Source organism: Gambusia affinis, linkage group LG17 (genome assembly GCF_019740435.1).
Source record: "Gambusia affinis linkage group LG17, SWU_Gaff_1.0, whole genome shotgun sequence".
NCBI classification, from domain to species: Eukaryota; Metazoa; Chordata; class Actinopteri; order Cyprinodontiformes; family Poeciliidae; genus Gambusia; species Gambusia affinis.
The window spans coordinates 9201469-9226198 of record NC_057884.1 but is presented as its reverse complement, the minus strand read 5'-3'; the positions used below and the strand labels follow the sequence as shown (position 1 = coordinate 9226198).

The following is a 24730-nucleotide window of genomic DNA, read 5'->3' as shown; positions in this document are numbered from 1 at the left end:
GGTGTGCGTGATTTGAAATTTATTTGAAAGCATGCAAAAGCTCCAATGTGTCTCGTCACTGGGTAGAGTTCCTTAATAAGAAGCCCACTACGAGCATTACTTTGTTTAGAATCTACGCACATGCTGGCAGTGATGTGAGAATTTTTTTAAAAAGTCTTAAAAGTAACTTTACTTAAGTAGCACTCCTCAAACAATCCTTGATGAAGGACACAGAGCTTATTGTAAGACATACCACCTTTATTAAATGCACAGTATCACAAGAAACATTTCCAGTAATTGTGGATAAGCTACTCACATGATGCACAAAGCATTGAATTGATTGATAGAACTGGCTGATTAAAGCAGGATCAAATCTGCCAGGAGCGCACCACACACACACACACACACACACACACACACACACCCGCACGCACGCATTCACACATGCATTCAGTTTTATGTGTAAATACACACACAATCACACCAACAAACATGAACACACGCTCACTGTATTCATAAGTAAAATTTGTTATCTTCATTGTTTTTTTTTCTTCTTTTACCATATATTTACAAAAAAAAAATCATTGACACCACCCCTAAGATAGATTACATTCAAAAAAGATCCCCACCCTTCTAGATTACATTCAAAATAATATACTATTCATGATGCAAAGTCACAGTTATTCATCTGAAAGAGGATCAAAATAGGCTACAGTCAGTCAGAGGTGGTCCGAGTGGCGGCGGTCGGGCCGAAGGAGCTCTTCAGACCCCCACCCGCCTCCGTCGGCCACGTATCAACTGGGACGCCTGCTGGCGAGGAGAAATCTGGGTGTGTGTAGAGTCTGTGCTCCTCCTGCAGACAGGCGGCCTCCCAGATAGCCTCTGTATGAGCTCCCCATCACAGTGGAGAAGAAAAGAGGAAATCGCTTTTTTTTTTTTTTTTTTTTTTTAATTCTTCTTCTTCTTTTTCAGAGAGAAAAATAAAACACATTGTTCAAACAACGTCCTCTGCAGATCAAGCGTCACCAAAAGGGAGGAGGATTGTATTCTCACTGGTATTATGAACGAGCACGAGGAAATCGTACGACGGCGCACAAATAAAATCGTTATTTACATTTAGTATGTATTGCCAGTGGCCCATAACACATTGTCTTCAATAGGCGTCACACAGTTTCTGACGTACCTGCTTGGGACAGATTATACTATTAAACGTAGCCTACTATTCATATAGACAGTTATCAGAACTGTACAGGATGGACAGCAGTCTAGATACAGCCCACACAGGACTATTATACAGGACAGTGTATAGAAAAACCCCAAAAACATAAATGAGATGGACAGAAAAAAAAATAAATGCTTATTTTTTTCCCCAGGTTTACACTTTGCTTCAGCTCAGCCAGGCTGAAGGTCACAGCTGGGGTCGAGACAAAGGGCGTTCAGTGGTAGACTAGAGGGTGGCTGATTAGGTTGTGCATATTGGGGCGGTGGCGGCGTGGGAGGGTTACAAAAATGCTACAGACTGCACCTGACAAACAAAACTTATTGTCTGACTTATATACATATTAAAATTATTATTTTTTTTTTAAACACGTAATGGTTAGTTTGAGTGTAGATGACAGAACCCTAGCGTTACGTTAAGCGCCATCAGCTGCTAATTTACTCTTTCCGCTGTGATTCGGCAGCATTTTATTTCACACCCATAGGGCCTACAACAGACTTCAAATAATAATAATAATAATAATAATAATAATAATAATAATAATAATAATAGTATTCTATGTGACAGACCAACACAAAGTAGTGCATAACTGTAAAGGTGGAAGAGATGTGATATTTTTATATTTTTACAAATCTAAATTTTTACAAATCTGTGTGGCACAGATTTGCTTGAAGCCTCTATATAAAGTCTCATGCAACCAATTCTCTTCAGCGCTCAACTAATTCGTAAAAAGACCCGATTGTTGCGTAATTTACCTTCAGCACAAATCCAGCTGTTGTTAGACAGAATCGTGAAGGCCAACCAACACATTGGACAGGTCAGAGTTAAAGCTGCGAGCTGGTTAAAAGCAGCATATGGATTAAAAAATGTTTAAAAAATCATATTCCTAAGCTTTTAACATATGACCCAGCTATAAATCAGAAAGGATGCTCTGGAGGAGCATCAGCATCCACAACACAGGTGGAAGAAAGTTTTTACAGGACAACTGTCATTCGTCAATATCTATTATAATTTTTTTAACTATGTAGAGGCTTTGATCTAAGTCATAGTAGCTCCGGCTTTATATTTACACTTGTTTTTTTTTATACGGGTCTTTGTTTAGGATGAACCATCAGCTCACTTTTGTAGGTTTGAAAAAAAAAAAAAGCAATCCCACAGCATGACACTGCCACCACCACGTCTCACCGTGAAGATGGTGTGCAGTTTCCCGGAAATAAATTGTTTCACATGTAAGGTTTCAATAGTGATGCAGAAGTTAGAGTGAATGGGGTAGATACACATGTGAAGATGTGTTTTTGTTGTTTTTTTTTTTTTTTTACTTTAATTTGAAATAAAACTTTAAAAACATACATTTGTTTCCCTTCCACTTCATCACTATGCAGTACCTTACGGCGGTTTATCAAATAAAAATATTGACAGCATGCATTAAAGTTGGTTGCAGCAGTTCAAAATGTGAAAAGAAAAATCGAGGGGTAAGAAACATATTTGGTTCCACTGGATATAAAACTAAAGATAAGAAAATCAAAACAAGCCGACGCAAAGAGAAGACTTTAAAATTGCTGAAAATGCCGAAAACCTCAAATGTCTTTAAGCAGCATCCAAGAAAACCCTCTGGGCCCATTGCCTCACCTCAATCCGTTCTGTAAGAGCCCAGAAGGTTCGAAATCTGGCTCTGAAACATCATTCAGAGATGAGCCACAAAATGAAGGTTTTGCAATTTCACTCAATGGCACTGCAGGTGAATGACGGACAAATGGAAAACAAAAACAACCAGTGCTCCCGAGTTAACACACTGTGCTTCAGATAGCTCTGCTCATCAATACCAACCCCGAACAACTGTTTCCCACCAATGTATTATATACATATAGATTGTTTTTTTAATTTGAGTAAAATATGAACAGATATTCACAAAATATGTCATTTTTAATTCAGGATGTAAAATATATTCCCTTTTATTTCACAATTTTGAAATGATCTTTTCTTGTTGTTCTTTTTTACTTGTCTGTAAAATGTTTTTACATGTGCATGACTTAAATACCAGATTTAAATCAACTGGACTTAAAAAGCTTTATCTACATAGATCCATATATTCTCAGTCAATGAGTGTTTCTTGCTTTTTGGTCCCCCCACCCCCTTTAGTAAGTATGAAAAACATTGTGGCGATGGATTCGCATGACGCAGAATGACCTCTCTGCTCATTTTGGTTTGGTTTTGTTCCGTTCTTTTAAGACCATTATTTTAAGTAAAATCACATAATCCTGTATGTATTTTCACTTCATTCTATGAAACAAGCCAAGGAGACTCCGCAAACTAATACGAAAACAAAGGCAAAACCTAAACGTTAAGGCTTCTCTTTGTGGGATGAGGACGCGGACAGTTTGCATTTTACAGTCACATTTACAACCAGATTCTGTACACAGACGTAGTCACGCTACCTTCACTTCCAACGTCCTCTCTGCCTCCCCAGCACCCAAAAACCCGTCCGCGTACGAAGCACACATGCACACAAACTGCATACAAAAGCGCTGGTGGATCAGCCCAGTATATCCAGGTAGACGGGGGAGGCCTTGGCCAAGCTCTGGAGCATGCTGTGGATTTCCTTGATGTTGAGCCTCATGTAGGGCTCCCTCTGCCAGCAGCCCAGCATCAGGTCGTATACCTCCTTAGGACACGTACGGGGCCGCTGCAAGACTCGGCCTTGCGTGATGCACTCAATCACCTGCGGGAGACAGTGGGACTTTATGCAGTGACAGATAAACACATTCATAAAATGGAGTAAATTAAAAGAAAAATAATTGACGTAAGAATCCAAACAACCAGGTGTAGGGCTGAGCAATGTGGACTTAAAGTTGTATCATGATATTTTGTGGTATTTATTGCTTTTTTTGCTTTTTTTTGCTGACAGCATAGCACAGCAATCATAGCCATACAAATACAAATACTACTTGTTCTTTAGGACACCAGCCACATGAAGAACTGCTGTTTGTATCACAAAGCTTCACACATTTGTCCTATTTCGAGTTTATTTGTATGTATGTTTATATTGAGTGGAGAAAATAATAAAACTAAAAGTTTATTTTGAGAGGCTTTAAATTTATTGGAATTTATTGTGCTTGGCAATAAATTCTCCCTCCTACGTAACTCAATAAATTTAAAAAGTTGAAAAGGGGAAAAGGTACTTTTTTGAGGGTTAGAATGAGGATTTAGGGGGCTAGGACTGTGCATTGCAAAGTCACCAGGAAAGACAGCAGTGTCCTTACAAGCAGTGTAGAGTGAGCTGAGGCTTAGTTCAGAATGTTAATACATTCAAAACCTAATGCCAGTGTTCTCTTTTAGTGACTTTCTATTTATTCCAAAGGTCTTCACAACCCATAACTATGCAACTTATGTTCCTGCTGATGTGTACAAAAACATCCTCCTGTTTTTGCAAGGTAACATTTAGAGACACATTCTGATAGATCAGAAAGAAAAATCTACACAAAAAAGAAGTAAAGGCCTGAGGTCTGTCGGCTTACATTTGCAGGCGCCGAGTTTCTTTTAGAGCTTCCCTCGCCTAAAATGCATCTAAGTCAAGGAGTTTGACAACAATCATGCTGAGCAATTCCACCTAAAGCTCCATCTAATACTATATTAAACCGCAAATCGCCTTATTAGAATAGAAAACATAAACATTAACATCTTCAGTTTCTAACATTAGTCAACCTTCAACAACAGTAAATACTACAGTTCCCATGATGCCTTCACTAAAGTCTTACAATTAATTACAGCTTGAGAAGTTTTAGCAGCTTTAAACCTCGTGTGACTGACCTCATTGTTGGAGAGTTGGTACCAGGGCTGCTTGCCGTAGGTGAAGATCTCCCACAGCACCACACCTAGACTCCACACGTCACTCTCTGTGGTGAACCTCCGATACATGATGCTCTCTGGGGGCATCCAGCGGATCGGCAGCATCGTGTGACCGCCCACCTGGGGAGATGCAGCAGCCTCCATTAGCGAGAATAAAAGGGTTTCAGTTGCTGCTTTCACCGTCTCTACTTGCTTACTTATCTGACAGGCGGGGACTGGAACTTTACTGTAACCAATAAGCAACACACGAGCAAAAGGACTTTGAAAATGTATGCTATAATATTCACATTTGTAAAGAGAACTGAGAGTAACAGCGCTTGACTTTGTGCTGGTCGATCCCTTACTCAACTCATTTTGAATAACATCATTGGATATCAGTGGCAGGTGAAAGGCCCTAATTAGGATTACATATTTTTTCCTTGCATTTCTGACTCCAGCAGAGGGCGCTGTGGGATTCAACTTAAGATGCGAGACAAAACGGAGATGGAATTAAATGAATCTATTTGCTCCTTCTAAATGTCTTTTATTTGACTCTTATCAGTCTTATGATTATGTCCATAACTGGATGCAGTTCTCTCATGTTCATACCTGGATAATTACACGGTTTGCTCCTTTGTGGTTTAATATGATGTTGTCAATCTTGAGTGAGAGAATAATTTAATTCATTGCTGAAAGAAAATGAAAACCCTTCCAGGGTTCTTTTGCGTTGTTGATTCTTATTACAAGAGAAACTTAAAATTTTTGTAGATTATGAAAGTTGCATACAGATAAAATATGTTGAAATTGCTATTTCTACAAATACACACCTGTCTCACTAAAGCTGGAGAAAGCAATCACTATTTGTAGCTCATGTTTCTGTATTTAGCTATGTTTATAAGAACCATTTGAAGATTGCAAGGATGTGCAATAATGAGCAATGAAGGGTCACATAGGAAGAAGAAGAGCAAACAGCTCTCGGTTACTCACCCTATAGTAGTCTGTGCTGTAAACATCTCTCGACATGCCAAAGTCTCCTATCTTGACCAGCAGGTTTTCCCCTACCAGGCAGTTTCGTGTTGCCAAGTCTCTGTGGACAAAATGTTGGGAGGCCAGGTAGACCATGCCAGCAGCAATCTGTTGGGCAATGTGCAGCATCTGAGACTGGGTGAGCTCCACCAAGATACTGTGCTGACCGTCTGCCATGAGAACTGCATCAGGACCGTGGGACCTGCACCCAAAAACCATTGCATATTTCACAAACGAGAGAAAAAAAAACGTAGCTTTTTGTCATTTCTGATTTCTTTTTTTTTTCATGATTACTTATTGTCTCCAAAGTCTCAGTTTTGATTCTAATTTTTGACAATTTGAAAAGAAACTTGTAACACCAGCAAAGCCAAAGCAAACCAAACAGGAGCGTTCCTACTGCAACTCCTGACAACAGATAGAACAGCACTAGAAAATTTAAGCTACATGTCTGAGGTTTCAGCACATTCAAAATCCTTTGGTTAGTGTAAGTAGTAAATTTAAGTTCAACAATTAAAAATATATACTGATGACAGACTGTGGCGGGTTGTGGCTTCTTCTTCTCTTCCTAGAAGAGAGGAAGTTTATGGTTAAGCAACTTTATAGTGATGATATGAAACCAGGCAGGCTGCTGAATGCATCCATTAAGATGCCCACATAACCCACCACTGACAATGTATGAAATGGAAATGTGTGGTCGATACAGATAGTCTTACCATAACTGTGCAGTGACCACACCACTCAGAGTCTGACCGTTTGGCCACAGTTCATTCTTTTGAAAACGTCCTTAGCAGACGGCTTTCTTTATGACTTTAGTTGAGTTCAAAATCAATTCATGACGCCTGTTATGTTACTGAGATCTTTTAATGTTTTTATGAGTCTCAAATGGAAGGAAACTATTTAGATGTCAGCACATTAACTTGATCTTATTGTGCTAGTTTTAAGCTTTCGAACTGATGCGTGCTTAATTCATTATTAAGTTCACCTTTGAACAGTGATTTATTGTGGTTTACTGTAAATACACACTAGTTTCTTTCTTTTGCCAAAAGAATATGTAAAACTTAAATGGTCTTCTTCTCCAGTCAAGATATTTTATCAACACAGATGTGCTTTGGAACTAACATATAGTTATATAGAGCCTTTATCCTTGCTATAGTTGAAGGAGGTGTTAATGCCCAATAGGCAAAATTAAACTACTTTTCCAAAATGAGTCTGTCATTTCATTTGAAGATGATCTCACCTAAGGAACTTGTTCAGGTCTCCGTGCTTCATGTACTCAAAAACCATGATGAGCGGGTCGCTCTCCACACACACTCCGTAGAAGGTGACGATGTGCTCGTGTTGCAGGTTGGTGAGAAGCTCCGCCTCTCTGTAGAAGTCTGCGCGACCGCTTTCAGTGGCCTCCTTCAGAGTCTGAGAGACAGAAAGAGGAGGGATCAACAGGAGCGAACATCCAATGGAAACTGTTCCCCGGTGTTTTTGAAGAAGGAGCTTCCTGATCAGTACCTTGACGGCCACATGGATCTTCTCATGGTCTGGCACCAGGTTATAGCACTCGGCAAGAAAGACTTTCCCGAAGGCTCCTTCTCCCAGCTCCCGCTTCAGCACAATATTGTGCCTCTTGATGTGCTGCACAACTTTAATACAGAACAAGTCAAATCACTCACAAGATCGTTTGTAGTAGGAATGTTGAGAAAAAGGTTTCAACTTTACAGTATACTGAAATTTGATCAATTGTAGATATGCTTTTGTTGCTTTTCATACATATGCACCATTAAAAAAAAAATAAAAAATTCCAAATGTAAAATATTTAACTGTAATGATTGTTTTTCAATTAAAATAAGCATATAATGTTTGATATTTTGTATTAAAAATTATTTGTGTAAGTATTGAGAAACTTTGGTATTTTCTCTGGTATTTTTTCTCAGGATTATCATACAATTATACTATATATATATGGACTATATATGGACCACTCAGTCTGCTCTGTGCCAAGTGTTAATTATTAGTAATTTGATATGACATTGGTATATGTGTGTGTGTTTTCCCTCTGTTCTTATTTTTTGACATTGTTATTATGAATGTAGAAATTAGTACTAATATTACTATTGTCAGTTCTATTTTATACTATTGAGCACTTTTTTCATTGTCGACTGATTCCTAACAAGCTAAGTTAAAAAAGAAGGTTGGTATTTAGAAAAAGTTTAATATTTTGTACCAGCAAAGAACTAAGACACTTCACATCTGTAGATTTCCAATAAAACAAAAAAAAAAGTTTGTGTTTCTGAATATCTTGTATGAGCTTTCCAGTTAGCTCCTGAAGAAGGAAATCACTGCTGAGGCGCAGTAGGAGTCTGCTGATAAATATGGCGCCTATAGCAATGATCCCTGCATGGATTTATCAGGAAAAAAAACCCAGGTTACCCGGCGTTCATCAAGAGCGGCGGTAACTCACACGTGTCAGCTTTCAGCATGCTGCCGGAGTTGCGGAAGTACTGCGGGTTCTCAATGACAGGAATCTTTGTCATCCCAATGATCACTGCATCTGGACCCATCTCTGAGGACGACGGGGTGTTGTTGCCATTGGAGACGTGATGAAGAGGGCTGGCAGAGTCATCGTCATTGCTGATTACCGAGGAGGAGCCTAGGGACCCACGGAGAGGAGAAGAAAAAGGAGGTGGAGGTGGTGGCGGTCAGGAAACAGGAGAAGGAGAGATGGGCAGACAAGAAGGTGAAGTGTAGGAGGTTGGTCATTAGGAAGAAGGAGTAAGAGAAAATTGAAAGAGGAGAAGAGTGGTTAACAGGGTGGACGGATTTTGAAGGGTGCATTGGTGTGATGGTATGTATCATACCCTAGTATCAGGTTTCTGAATATTGTGGGAGAAATGCTGGACTAACAGAGGACGTTAATAATATATGATTTTATACCGGAAATAGCGATATCAGTATTTGTATACGTTACAGACTTTTTCAATTACTAGCAATGGTAGTAGGCATTTTGAAAATAACATTTGTAGACAACGCTTACCCTAAAACGTAAAATAGCCCTGTTTACTCTGTTTGGTCTAAAGGTGACAGAACATTTGGTCACATTACAAGCATGAATTGTGGTGTACTAATTTTACACCTCCTTAATTTTTGTAGCATTTCATGTGAAAGCAAAAGGAAGCAGCTCATAATTGTGAAGTAAGCAAAATATTATGCATGGTTTTTCAATTAATTTTGCTTTGCATATGGAGGTCTGGAAAGGGTAGTTTGCATTTGCATGAACCACCTTTACTTTGTTGGTCCTAATTAAAATAAAATCCAATCCAACCACATATTTTCTTACATTGCCTAATTTGTAAAGGTATCACACATTATTAATTATATCACTTTTGTGATATGATTCTCTGTACAATTCTGTGTAAACTCAATTAGCTGCTGGGCCAAACTTTAAGAAGGGCTTACAGTGGCCACAGCCCCAAGTCAGAGGACGGTCCTAAAGATTTTGCAGCTTTTTTTTAGATCAATGCATGCTTTACAAACATTATACTCTGTGCAAAACTCATTGAAATCAACATTGTTTTGTTTTTGTTAATATAAATACTTAAGTATTTTAAGTTCTCATTCATATATTTTGGAACAACATGAAGCCATCTAATGCAAGATTTTAAACCAACCATGCATCAATTCTTACCAGCTGACGCGTTGCCCTACATATCAATGTACTGTAATTTGCAAGAGTAAAAGAAATATTTTGTGGTTGGGAGTCTAAAACAGGCTCCAGCCCAGGGGGTCACAACTTTCTAAATATGGCTCCTTTTAGCTGGAGCTGTTTTGCAAAGAATCGACAAGTTTCAAAATATGCAAAACAGGGAGAGACATACCCCAAAAGATTTGCAGCTTTAACTTCTGCAAATGTTTGTTCTAGAAACGATTCCATCAAGTTCAGATTTTTATCTGTACATTTAAATTTTTATTTTTTTCTTCCAGCTCACAGCTCTGATCTATATTGTGTTGGAATTTCACATAAAAGCCCCAATAAAAAAAATTATATGAATATTCTGATCTGACAATAGTTTAAGAAGGTTTTGTTTCTTTTATCTTCTCTGGAGAAATATGGGTATAAGCTTAAGTCTCCTTATTTATGCAAAAAAAAAAAAAAAAAAAAAAAAATATATTTATTTTACCTTTAATACCAAAGTTTGAGTTTCTTCCATATTTCAAAATGATGACCATGAGGACGCAGCCAGTCAGGGCAACACCGGCAATTCCCACAACGACATATACCTAGAAATAAATAAAGGAGAGAATGTGATCCCAGTAAGAAATCAAAACTAAACTGCAGAAATCAAAATAAGGTTAGTGAGATCTCTGGTAATCATATTTTTATTTTTTTTGTTTTTGTTGGGGTTTTTTTTATCTATTGCAGCAGTCTAATTTTACACTGAAAAAAAAGAAGAAAAATAATAGAACATCTGATTTGAGCATATGTACTAAATGTCTAACAAAATAGAAACAATTGACTTTAGCAAAGTCACTTGTGGCACAATTATTAGTACAGCTAAGTTTTAAGGTTTGTATAACTCCCCTTTTTTGGCAAAATAATAGTTTATAGGTCTTGACTAGAGTTAGGAGACTGCAGAGACATGGATTACAAACCACCAGTTCCACAACGTCTATGGTAGTCCATAGACCTGAGTAAGAGTTTATATATTTTTCTTTTTACCTTAACATGCAATTTAGGTCTTGGCATTGATAATAGGTGGCAGATTTCTAAAGCCATCTCCTTTCCGTGCAATTTCTGTGCTAATGAAGCAATATGTACTGGATCATTGTTTAGCTGAAGGCCGATGTAAGACACCTAATTCAGTTTACTGGACAATATATTGGTTTAAAATGTCCTTTTTGATGTTTTTGAAGCTATGCACTGTATGTATGTTATTGAAACCACAATCAAATAAACTGCAAATATTTATTTAAGTCAAAAGGTTTGCAAAAAGCTTTACTTGGCTAGCAATATTTAGGATCACTTACTGCAACACTGTCGTCCAGAGGCGGTGTATCTGGAAAAGTATATATGTGACCTGTCAAATAAGAGGTATTCATATTTGGAAATATTTTGCCATTCCGTGCAATAATCCGTGCAATATTATATTGTGTGAAACTACATATAGAGTCCGGAAAAAATTAAAGAACTTACCCTCTGAGCAGAAGTTGCAGATGCAGGGGAAAAGGAGAAAAAAAGATGAAAATCAGTAAACATTTTTACCTGTATAAGAGTACAGAGAAAAAAAGCAGCTTTCTTGTTTGTTAGTTTTTTCGGCAGACTTAAATGTTTAAGATCCTCAAAGTAATCCTCTTATATTATACAAAGATATGGAAAGATATACATACACTAAAGTGGCAAAGAAGTCCCAGACTATGACACTATCATGTTCTGGGTCAAAAATGTCAATCACCTTAAATGTTATAATGTTGGCCTGATACAATGGGTCTTATGTCTTTCAAAAAACATTACATTTTTATCCCCAGAATAGTTTTCCAAAAGTCTTAGGATTATTGGTGGACTCATATGAGGTGGGCCTTTGTGTTGGTCATCAGAGGTCTCCCATAAATAAAACTTTTCAAAAGTTTGTTTTTATTTTATTAAATTTTTTTTACTGTTGAATCAAAAATGCTGATCTAAAACTGAAATTCTATTGTAAGATATCTAACAATACGGTATCTAATAGAAAATACAGATGATAATATCTCATCTTTCTGTTCTATCTCATTATTTAAATTTAATTGTAATTAATCACCTTCCTGAAAAAACACTTTTCGCCAAAAGTAATATTTTTTGCCTAATTCACCTTTTAGCGAAAAAGAGGAGGAAATTTTCTTTCTTTTTTTTTTTTTTTTTTGCCAAAAATGACTTAGGCTATTATTTTAGGAAGGTCACCAAATCAAGAAATTCGTGAGGGGGCAAATACTTTTTCAGGGCACTCGAGTCATAAAATGTAAGTATTTCTTACCATAATCCAGGTTTCCTGTACATAAAACAATGAAAAACAAAGAAATGTGTTACAATAATAACATGTTGGGTTTGTTACATATACAACCCCACTCAGTAACAGAACTTAATCACAATTAACATAGCCATACAATAAAAGATGTACAACTGAAACAGTTGCGCTTCTGCAATTTGAATGTAGTTGAATCTATCACGCCTAAAACCATGCTCTTAAAATAACTTTATTTGGAAACAGGAGGCAAACTGACCTGTAATGTTTGGCGGATCAAGGAACTGGGCGGTGACTGTCTTTTCATCCCGACCGTACTCGTTCCTTGCCACAAGCTTGTATTCGCCGTTGTGGATGTGAGTGGGATTGGCGAGCTGCAGGCAGCCGTGGTCCTCGTTCTCAGTGGACTCGTGGATCATGGTGCGGATGAAGTCTTGCTCCTGGAGAAGCACTTTCTTATGATACCACAACAACTTGGGTTTGGGGTTCCCCGTCACAGTGAATGGGATGCACCACTGGTGGGCCTGTTCTGGAGCCAACAGCTGCTCGATTCTAGGGGGAACTAAGATGGAGGCAACAGGAGAAGAAAAGCTGTTACTGGGGCAACAGGAGATAAACAGTAAGAGCAAAGGTGAAGTGAAAACCTTAATTGTGGAGAGGAGAGGTGCAGGATGGAAAAATAACTAGGAGAGGAGCATAAACCTAATGAAAAAGTATGCATTCCACCTCTGAAGACAGAAAAACATGGAAGAGGAAGTGAAGGCACGCGGTGAGGCTTAACAGCTTTACAGGAAGAAGAGTTATGGACAGGAAACATGGAAAGTCACTAAGATTTTCCAGGAGACACTAAAGACAACAAACCGAGAAGCCTTTGGCTTCCACACAAAAAAACACGATTTAGGGGAAAGTGTTTAAATGCTCATCACACGGAGGAAATTAGATCAAATTAAATGTAAATAAAATAGGATTTCTAGAGATGTAGGCCATATTTAAAGTCCTTACAGAGAATATTGAGCTGAAGCGTGGCTTCAATCTGACCCACTATGTTCTCGGCGCTGCATACGATCACCCTGCCGTTATCGTCAGGAGACAGGCCTGACAAGATGAGGGTGCTTTTTGTTTCCAAAGGGTCAATCTGAAAAGACAAGATTATCAGATCAATTACAGATTCTGTGTATGGACCTAAGAGACTGGTGTGATATTTATATAAACAAAAAACAACAACTTATATCGCTCATAGAATGTGTAACGGTAGTATGTAATTTAATTACAATATAAAAGTAACAGCGACTCATTCCAGCTCCTAAATAATATAAATAAATTACAGTTACTTACAATTTACATCTAATTTTATTCTGAAAAAAATTAACAAGTTAGTGTCTTCTTATGCTTATTTGCGGTTCAACTGGATTCAGTTTTCATGTAGCCTGGTTTTATTTCTGTGCTGTAACACCGTTTTCTGCGGGGAAGTAATATTTGTCAGAAGTGTATCGCTACGCTTCTGCTCTACAATGATAAAGTATTCATCTGTCTGCTTTCATGTACATCCCAATCCCAAATCATAGTTAATGTCATGTTAAACCACTCTTTTCAGCTAACAGCTACAACTCAACTGAGAATGTGTTCTTCTAGTTGTAGGAGTATGGGAATCATAATTCAACAAGAGCATCTGTGAGGATAGACGCTGATGTTGGACTGGTGTTCCAGGTTTACAGTCTCCACTCCAATTCTTCTCAAAGGCGTTGATTTGGGCAGAGGCCAGGATTTGTGGAGACCAGTTATTTACCGTATTTTTCACTACTTTTTCCCCACGTTTTGAACCATACGGCTTAAAGCCCAGTGCGCCCAGTTGAGGGCTATCGATCTGACAGTACAGATCAATAACCACTGCATGTAAGCTTGGCCTCTCATGGTTTGGCATTGGAGACGGGGGGGCTGCGTCCTTAATAGCAGATGTATTCAGCCCTCTGCTGCGTCCTTGTGGAAATTTGAGAGCGGCGGACATACCAGCGGCTTATAGCCCAGTGCAGCTTATATTTGTACGTTTCTAGTTTTTAAAAAAAAAAAACTTTGTGGGTGCGGCTTATAGTGAGGTGCACTCTATTGTCCGGAAAATACGGTAGTTGTCCTCACAACTGCTAAACACAAACTCGTCCACTGGATTGCCAGACCAAGAGCAATGATTCGTCACTACACAGATCATGTCCCTACAGCAAGAGTTCTGATTAAAATTAAAAAGAGATATCACAATTCTCCTATTTTAGATTCTCTTCATTGGCTGCCTGTTAAATTCAGGATATAATTTAAGATTCTCCTTCTCGCTTATAAAACCTTAAATAATCAAACTCTGTCATGCATCAGAGATTTGATCGTTCCATGTATTCCCAAAAGAGCACTTTGCTGTCAGATTCCAATTTTACTGCTGATTACGAGAAATTCAAGAAGTAGAATAGGAGGTAGATCTTTTAGTTTTCCGGCGCCACTCCTGTGGAACCAGCTCCCAGTTTTAGTCCATGAGGCGGACATCCTGTCTACTTTTAAAACGAGGTTGAAAATTTTCCTTTTTCATAAAACTGACAGTTAGACTACACTGTGCAAAAAAAGAAGAAAAAATGTTACTCTAAATTACGGTAAGATACTGGCAGCTGTGGTTGCCAGTATTTTGCCATAAAATTCTGGCCACCATAGAATTTTACCGTATAAGTATGGATCTTACCGTATTTATATTGTGAAGTTCTGGGAACCACAGCTGCCAATATTTTATTGTAAATTAAATATTCTTTTTTTAGAGTGTAGATTAGGATGTTTGTAGTTATGCTACTGCAGGCTTAGGCTACTAGAGGACAAACTGATGACTTTTCCTCACTTTCTTCTTCTACCACTCTCCAATTTGTATTATTTGCTGTTTTTTCAATAGATAACTTTTTGCTTTCTCTCAAAAACTTGCAAGAACAAATTTTCTTCAAGAACTCTGGCTGCTTCCCCCAGACCATTTGATCTTATATTTGAGTGTGTGGACTGTTGTGCTGTTTGATAGACTACAGTCATTTGGACTTAGCTTATTCCAACATTTAAAAGAGACTTGAAGGGAAACCATCTCACCTCATAGTGGGTGGAGAGCATATCAAGGGTCCACAGGATGTCAGGAACAGGGGAGCCTGAGGCACTGCACACAACTTTGACATCACGCCCCTCCCTTACAGTCACATTTTTGGGGCTCAACTCTACTTTGGGAACCACTGCAAGTAACATACAAAATGTGGCAATATACGTGAATATTGTCTCTAGTTTTAAACTCCTCCTTTATGTCTTCACAGAGCAAACATAATCAACCTACGGAAACCAGCAATGCTTTACATTACCACAGTCTGGAGGAGTGAGTGTGGCAAAGTCCCTTGTCTCTCCCCTTTCATCAGTACATGTCAGCTCTGGACCGTCTATGTCTTCTTGGAGTCTTAGCTTGATCCACAAGTTTTCACAAACACAATCCAGAGGGTTTCCAGATAGAAGAAGCCTTAACATGACGCAAACAAACAAACGCAAGAAAGATTTTAGGGAGAAAAAAAGGGATGTTGGACTACTGACAGTTTGACGCACACGTGTCAACTTACGGAAATGTACTGTTGAAGTTCTGAAATGTTCTCCATGACAGCATGGAGAGGTTGTTATCTCTGAGATTTCTGAGAGAGAAAAAATAGCAACAAAAACTGTAAAAAGTCAGCAGGGGGAACAGGTGTGATAAAATAACTTTACTGTAAGGCGCTGCTTACACATATTGAAGTCTTGTGTTGTTATAAAATGCATCCTTGGATATATATGTTAATCTTGTCCTTGTCACCGTTCTGTTGGAAGTTACAGTTTATTTAGTTTAAATTAGCTTAATATTTAACCAAGCACAAACCAGTAGGATACTTACAGATTTCTGAGGTTTATGTAGTGCCTCAAACTGCTGTCACTTATGTTAATCAATCTGTTTTGATTGGCAATGTGTCTGTGGAAAGAAATGAAACCAGATGTTAGACTTGTTACAATGCACGTTTTTATGTAAAATGATCATATTATACTTGCTACGTCAAGTATTGAGGCAGATAAAGTTGATTTATGTTTCATTTTAGAGAATGGCAAAATTTTGCTCTCAAAATGTGGATATTTTGTCTCAAGCATACTGTTTTCTTTTTCTTATAACATGTATGATTAGGGTTTTTTTACATGTAATTCAAGAACTCTGATCTCAGGGCTGCACAGTGGAGCAGCTGGTAACACTTTCCTTGCTACAAGGAGGTTGTGGGTTCAAATTCAGGTCTAGGGTTTTTCTAAATATAGTTTGCATGCCCCCTTTCTCTCCCCACCACGCATGCATCTGTTCACTCTGGATACTCTAGCTTTCTCCTACTGTCCAAGAAACATGGATGTTAATTGATTTCTCTAAAATTGTCCTGAGGTATATGAGTCCTTGTGTGAATGGCTGTTTATCCTGTGTGTCTGTTGTCCTATGATAAACTGCCAACCTGTCCAGGGAGTACCATCTACAACTACTGGAGATAAGCACCAACTCACCCAAAACCCTGTAAGGATGAGCAGCTATAGATGGATAGAACTTGGCTTTTGCAGTATACAAATTCAAAAATCCATGGTATTTTCTTAACATCACTCCTGACATCCTTTATTTAAGTTTTGAAGAAAGAAATTACTATAAATGATCTTCTTCTGGATTTGCAGCTGACATCCATCCAGTTTTCTATACCTGTTTAACTTGTGGGGTCTTTGTTGGGACTGGTGCCTATGTGTTCAGCGTTCATTGGGTGAGAGGTACAGATTTTCAGTACATCACATAGGAACAGAGACATGGCGACACAGGAGAAATATCCCTGCATGCAAACACTCTCAGGCCTAAGTGAAATTTGGAGAGACAAATTAACCTACCCACAAAAGAAAATCTGCTCATGTACGGGAGAACATGCAAACTCCATCCAGAAAGACCACAGGTCAGGATTACAGCCCACCTTTTTCCTGCAAGGCAACAGTGCTCCCAACTGCACCACCATGCAGGTCAGGAAGTTGTTTAAAAATTAAATTATCCTTAAATAAATAAAGCAGAGGGATGCAATTTGAGGGGGGAAAAAATAAAACAGAAAAAAGTAGCGTAGGCTTTGCTATTTTGAAATCTAACTAATTTCCCAAAGGGGTATTTGTTGCTTAAATATTTGTATTTGAATGACAGTGGTTTGTTTTGAACTATGTCTAAATAGCATACCCTATAAAATGTTGTTTTTTTAATCTTTTTAATACAAATGATTATGCTGTTGGAAACTTGGAAGGGATGTTGAATAGTTTTTACCAAATATTGTGACCTAATTTGTAAGTGTAGAAAAGTCACCAAAGGGAAGAAGAAAGAAGTGAAAATGTTGACCTGATTTGACTTAGATTAACTTCTTTCATAGTATACAAAAATGAGAAATGTTGGGATGGTAAAACGATGCAGCATAATAATGTTTATGTCAATTTCAGTTTAATTCACTCTAGAGAGCGAGATTCTTCACTTTAGGTGACATTACCCTTCCACCTACTGAGTAGTTAGCACGAGCTAGTCCTAGTTTTCTTCAACAATAACACTTTGATCAAAGAAATTACTGTAAAGTCAATACAGATGGGCAATTATTTTATGTTATATAATAGGTATTAATTTTGACAATCAAGTTTATCTACATGTCTACAAAATTCTTAGTCACATGCAGTGTAAGGCTGTAGTCTTCAACCAACTTTCAATAGACATGGTAGTAGTAGTAATTCTGCGACTGCATTTTTTTTCTCCTGTGACTTTGTTGGTGTTTTCACTTCTTGCATTGCCATTCCCGTAAGAGTGACTTTTCATTTACTATTGCAAGTTGAAATTTCAATCATTTCTATTGAAACCAGTCAGGAAACACACTCATATTGGAAACATATCATTTGCTTTCTTAATATTATTTCTGTTATTACTATGATGGTCAAAGACAAGGATTTTGGGGGAGAAATTTTGGCTCAACAAAACTGTGTTTGATATACCTGAAGATGCCTAGAATTGTTCAAAAATGACCAAATAAGTACCAAGTAATAATCCAACAATCAATTAATTTGACCTATAAACCCATTCTTAATTGGAATGAGTTGAGGTCATATTTCTGTGAATAATTGGATGCCATTTTTACCTCAGTTCATAATTTAATGATGTTTAATTTCAAAAATAAAGTAAGAAGAATACTACTTGATTCTTTGAATAACATTTATTGTTTGGGATACATAAAATGACTATTAATCAAGTCACTGATATTTATTCTGACTATAAAAATCTGACATAATGTATTAAAGATCATTTGAAGAAAGCTTAACACAAGTATCTAAAATATTTTCTTTTAACTAAAAACCTTTATGATTTTAGTTTCACATTTCACTGCATTCAGTGTTAATAGAACAACAGAATTACACCAGGATGTCAACCTGTAAAAATGATACCCATGTTCATTTCTTTTTAAGGTTTTTTTGTTGGCTCTAGTGGCCTTTACCCAAAAGGAAAGAGGGCCATGAGAGAAGGGGAAGACATGCAGCAAACGTTGCCAGGCCGGTACTCGAACCCACAACCACCGGCACGAGGACCAATGCCTCGACACGTGGATTGTGCTTTGCCCCTGCGGTACCACAGCACCCCATGTTCATTTCTAAACTAGACATGGTGTTGGTATCATTTCAAAGTACCATTCCTCATAAGTTCATTTGAGAGAACACTATTTTTGGAAATGTTGCTAACATTTAACCTTTATTGCAAAGATAAACTTAAAGTACAAATCCGTTATTCAACTCAGCAGTTTTAGAAGCATGTTGAGTATGAATTTTATGCACAAACTGTTTGTCAGAAAGTCTTATTGCACATTATGGGATTCATGACTTTATTTTATTTTAATCTGACAATTGTCAGCCCAGATGTTTTCTAAAACGATACAAATTAGTTTGACCCCAAATATCATTTGAGTAGAGAAAGTTTTTCTTTTCAATTTGTTCTTAGCCTTACCATTGGATACTGTTTACCAGAACTGATTTGACAGGAAACCTCACCCAGTATTTTGGTTGAATCCACAACTCAATTTTGTTAAGTAAACCGAGGTCTGGATTGGTCCACATTTGAGATTAGATATTGGTTGTCTACAGTGAGAGTCAGAGGAAGAGGGCCTCCAAGTCAAATTCTGCCTATGGCCCTGTATAAGTTTTGGCCGGCCTTGAACATCTCAGCCACAGTATAGGGATGAGATTTCGTTTGTAAGTTAATAAACGGTATCCATTACAATGCAGCCTAAATAATAAAGTAGCTTAAACGATTAACTAACGCAATATATGTTAAGTTTAAAAATTGATTTGCCTGCTTTCGCAAGTGTAGAAATTTTGCAAATTGTTGGCTGCTTCCACCGTTTTTTCGCCCCCGGATGTAGGCTATACATAAATGAAGAAATCATTTCCCCACAAAAGGCGCCAGTTCAATAACATCCATGATGGCTCCAGCGCGTCTGCCTCAGAAAAACTAAACCCAGTCTCCACTACTCTGTGCAGCTGTACAGCTGTAGGCTGTGTGGACTTCTGCAGCGTTGTAACAGGCACACTCACAGGCCTACACACTGACGCAGATAAGGGCGCACAACTCTCGGCAGCCTATTGCCAGCTGTACACAACTGATATGATCTCATGTGTAATCTGTCAACAGTGTGGGCATTTTGAAATATTGAGGATATCTCCCCCACGCCCACTCCCCCCCCCCCCCCAAAAAAAAAAAAATAAAAAAATAATATATATATATATTTTTTCTAAAAAAGAGGCAGAGTGAAGACCCTGGAGGCTCCGCTGCTGGGCCTGAGCGTTCAATCCAGCGCTCTTTACCTCTGGAGGAAAACACACTAATCCAAAATAAGCATGACGCGCACTCGCACCGCCTTTACGCACACGTACACGCACGCGCGACCACTATCTCCTGCACTCTACATACTAATATGAACGCGCATACAAATAGGTATATATCTATATATATATAACTCATTTTTCATACATCTTTCTTATGATAGCCGCCAGGGTTTTAATGGTATTAATGGTATATGCACTTGTCATTATTAATACTATGCACACTTGATGTTTGGTGTCACTGCCACCTATACTGTGGGTTTGAGCTACCTGCTTCGTAAGTTAATAAGATCGTTTATATGCACACACTTACATCTCGGTGATGTTTTCCATGTCATCTAACGTAAGGACAGGGAAATCCTCGATCCCCGGTTCGGGGTCGTTACAAACAATCCGTGAGATGCTGCAAGTGCAAGATTCGGGGCAATAAGCATCGCCGGATCTCCACAGCCCCATCAAAAGCACAAACAATCCAAATCGAGCCATGCCATATTTCCCCGCGCTGGAGTCCATCGCGGGGCCAGTGAATATATCCCACGAATCCCCTACGACAGAACGGAATCTGGTCAAGCTGAATTATTAGCGTTTCTTCACTTGCCGCCTTTTATCTTGGCCAAGTTAATCCTTCCGATTCTGCAGAGTGAGAGGTAGGGGAGGAAAAAAAAAGAGAAAAGAAAAAAAAAAAAACAAGACTGTGCTGTCGGTTGGGAATGCGCAGAGCCCACGGTTTTAATATCAAGATGCCATGGACTGGCCTTCTCCGTCTCCGCAGAGCTGGTATCACGCTACTGCATATCGATGCCGTGAAGAAAGGTGGCAAGTGCTCCGTCCTGCTGCTGCTATTGCTGCTGCTGCCGCCGCCGCTGTTGCTGTCTCACTCCTCCTTTTGCGGCCACTGACTGCCTTGTAAAACAAATATGAGCTGCTCCAGATGTTCAGAGATCAATAGGCAGGAGCCCCGTGTGCGTATATGCGCTGATGGGGAGGAAAGCTGCACAGCGGAGTAAAGGGATGCGTGGTGATGCTGCGTGTGTAAGGGAGGAAGGCTACCTGTATCCGTCTATCGATCATCACCGAGGACGGGCGCAGCTCCGAGCCATCTCATATGGGGGGCGGGGAGGGTGTGGGGAGGTGGTTGCGATGGTGATTTTATGTCTGAGTTAGATGCCGGCGAAAGAATCTTATTAGAGAAGCGTAATTTGAATAATGATAACAATAATAATAATAATAATAATAATAATGATAATAATAATAATACATTTTTTAAAATTGCGTTCAGAAATTCAACACGAACTGTAGCAGCTTTATTATACAGGCTGCTAGGAACACTCAGTGGCCAGCTGTGGGTCAAAGGGCCCACCCGTCAACAACGACACATATACAAACTCTAGTGTTGTGGTTACTCTGAAGCAATGCGATTAATGAAAGCTGAGCCTTTTCCATAACAACGCTGTTGTACGGCTGCCCATTAGGCCTGGTGTGACGTGCGGGTGACGCACAAGTCGGGGTGCATCTATGAAAAATAATTACCTATACTATGTCTCCAAACTTCAAATAGGCCTCACACCAATCACTGAACAGAGCACAGATGAACGTCTGCTACTTTGTTCCTCACTGTCTAAGCACCAGCTTTAGTGCAGCTTCTCACTTTTTGCACTTCTTGTTAGAAATAAAGAAGCCAAAAAAAAACAAACAAAAAAAAGTGGTTTAAGATCTCAGAAACTTGACCTGCTAAGTACATTAAGAGGAGCATAGCTGCATCTCAGTGAATCAGAATTAAATTGAAATGTTCCGTTATTCCAATAATCTAATTTAAAGCGTGAAACACTTGCTTTTTTAGATACATAGGAGGAACAACGCATTTAGGCACCAAGAGGTGTTAATTCAGTTCAAATTGAGCATCAAAATGAGGAGAAAAGAAGATTTAAGCAACTTTGAAGGTGTTATGTTTGTTGGTGTTTGACGTGCTGGTCTGAGTATTTTAGAACTTGTTGATCAGCCATTTCTTAGGTTAACAGGAAATGTTTGACACTCGTTACCAAGATATGTGGAACACCATTTCATGCACAGCACGTCAAACCCTGCAGCACTTTAGCTAAATCTGCAGAAGGCCACACCAAGTGCCACTCCTATATGGACAGAATTACCAAATTTGGACAAAAAATAAGAAGAATTTGCATAAACATTTTCTGGTGAGTCTTGATTCCAGCTGCAGTATTCAGAATTTGGTATATACAACATCGATTAAGACATAAGGTATGGATCTCTCGTATAAGGCAGTAGAGGTTCAATGGTGTGAGGGATTTTCTTGGAACACTTTGGTGCCTTTCTCCAATCTGAAGATCGCTTAAACACCACAGTCTTACTAAATATTGTTATGTCAATAGCTTTATGACCAGTCATCTGCTGACTATACCTCCAGAATCATAACACACTTTGCTACACAGCATAAATAGTAAGTATGGTGCTGAGTTCACTTTATTTATCTATATTTTATATAGATCTCAGTCTTGTAGGGAACATTGGGGATGTGGTTTAATGGGAGAATTACTTCATGAATGTTTAGCTGACAAACATGTTTCATCTGCATAATGCTATCATATCAAAATGAACCAAAATCTTTTGAGTATGTTTTCCAGGCACATTGTTGAATCTATGTTACAAAGAACAAAGGCAATGTCACACTCTTAAGGGATGGTAGAAACGTGTATATATTGGAGTGTACTTCAAGGACTTGTTTTGGCCAAGTTATGCTATACCGCTAGTAACAAACTCTTCTACAGTTTGTCCAAAAATTTGAATATTGTGTAAAAAATATACACATTAATGTTGCTCAATACTGAAAAGTGCAATAGGACACCTCATTATGAAGTTGTTTTTAGCAAGAGACCATTTCAGGAAAAGAAAGAAACTTAACCATAGGTAAACACAAACCTTAATCCTGCTTCACACTTAAATCAGTTGTATAAAACAGTGCATTTGCTAGACTACCAGCTTGGCACTTTAGTCTAACAAAATTTTGCCCCATCCCTGATTATCAGCTGTGAAATGTTGGAGAGGTCTTCTTGCATGTATAGGCTGCTTTTACTCTCTCCTAAACATCTAATTGAAATCCAGATCTGGACTTATCTCTCAGCTTAGGGCTTTTCATTATAATTCTCAGCCAATCCTTGGTGGATGTACAGGTATGTCTTCAACAATGACCTTTTGGGATCTATTCTCCTTGAGGGTTTCTGCTACACAACTGTCATGTCCAAAATTTTATTTTCCTTGTGAACTAAACTAGTGTTTATTATCTCTAAGCCACTATCATCAAAAATAATAATAATAAAAGTGTGAAATATATCAATCTTTAAGAAATGGACTTATATGATGCACAAGAGGCACTTTTTTGATTTGAATCATAAAGAAATGAACTTTTTGATGATATTCTAATATACTGAGATCAACCTACACAACAGAATCCATCCTACGACATTTACAGTATCTGTCACATTCACCATAATAAAATTAATTACGCTTATCACTGAGCAGCAAACTATCTAGGTGATCATATATTTCAAAGTGACCAAATTAAACTGTTTTGCAGATTCATAAATTTCCCGTACACGATCAGGAGGCAGCTGGGAGAGATGATCCATGACACAGTCTGGATGGTTAGTGTCGCTATGGTGACTTGCTTTTTAACAAATAGCACTGACAATATCAAGTGTCGCTATGGTTGCAGATGAAAATATGTACACTGGCTTTTCTCTCCCTTTTTTTTATGAAAAACATCAAGAACTGATTTATATCTGTCTCCATGGCAACCCCAGCATATAGGATGGACAGAAAGAGAGGCAGAGAGAAAGAGAAAGAAAGAGAGATGTATATTGCAATATCTGAGAGGAATGTGGAGAATACAACACTGCAAGAATGAGGTCCAAATCTGACCTCATTGGAACTCAGGATTTCCAGTAAGAGGAGCACTGGGTTGAAGTTATGACCTCAGATCTCATCATATTATCAAACTTATATTGCTAGAAAGCAAAAAATAAACAAATTAAATCCTATCATAGTACTTAGCATGTAATTAAATAGATAAAAATATTTAATATAAAAGCAATGGATTGGCTTATTTCTTTTAAATCTACCAAGCATTCCATAATAGTTTAGTAAATTTAAGAATACATAAAAGCATACTTTGTACCAAATACATCAGACCATAGTATTGATTCCTTCCATGCCTTGCCCTTTCTAAGCTAAAGAAACCTTTGCTTATTGCCACTCCTGCAACGCCTCCTGTGACCATCTCTGAGCTCATCTCTAAGCCAGCTGGTGGCACACTTGTCCTAAATCTCACATGGAGCTGCGATTTCACTAATACCCAATCTAAACTATCAAGTATGTTACATTTGTCATCTTTTAGAGCAAATCATTTTATTTGTTTTATGCCACAAAGCTGATGTTGATTCATGTACTAGCAGTAACACCTTTGTATGTGCATTAGGCAGATTGGAATCAAATTCTCACTGTCTGTTCACCTTAAGTCAAAATATCCCATTGCCATGGTAAATACATAAAATGTAAAGCAATGATGTATATTGTGACTTTAAACAGAAAAGCAACAATTACTTGACTCTGCCTTACTTCAAATTCTTAACTTCTTACAGCTGCTGTCATCTCCTGCCAGTTCAATACCCTCCTCGGCTTCAATGTTATTGTTCAAGTGGAAACTGTTTACCTGGGTAAACCTTGATTCTAATATTCCCCAAGCCTGTTTCACATCATCAAGTTG

At 38.2% G+C, this 24730-nt stretch overlaps 1 protein-coding gene across 2 annotated transcripts; it reads right to left on the bottom strand.

Annotated features, from left to right (window-relative positions):
- Positions 1 to 216: 216 nt before the first annotated feature.
- ntrk2b (neurotrophic tyrosine kinase, receptor, type 2b) lies at positions 217 to 21056 on the bottom strand. Of its 2 annotated transcripts, none has more exons than XM_044144039.1 (18): positions 20267 to 21056; positions 15950 to 16024; positions 15804 to 15875; positions 15645 to 15713; positions 15396 to 15547; positions 15136 to 15272; positions 13036 to 13168; positions 12293 to 12595; positions 12046 to 12060; positions 11232 to 11234; positions 11066 to 11115; positions 10219 to 10318; positions 8502 to 8690; positions 7553 to 7683; positions 7287 to 7459; positions 6011 to 6251; positions 5006 to 5164; positions 217 to 3917 (listed from the first exon to the last, which is right to left on the bottom strand). In XM_044144039.1, the coding sequence occupies exons 1-18, from the start codon at positions 20464 to 20466 to the stop codon at positions 3732 to 3734; spliced, it is 2388 nt and encodes a 795-aa protein (XP_043999974.1). In that variant the 5' UTR covers positions 20467 to 21056; the 3' UTR covers positions 217 to 3731. The 2 variants fall into 2 exon arrangements, with proteins under 2 accessions (XP_043999974.1, XP_043999975.1); XM_044144040.1 differs by having other exon boundaries at positions 11066 to 11094.
- Positions 21057 to 24730: the final 3674 nt, after the last annotated feature.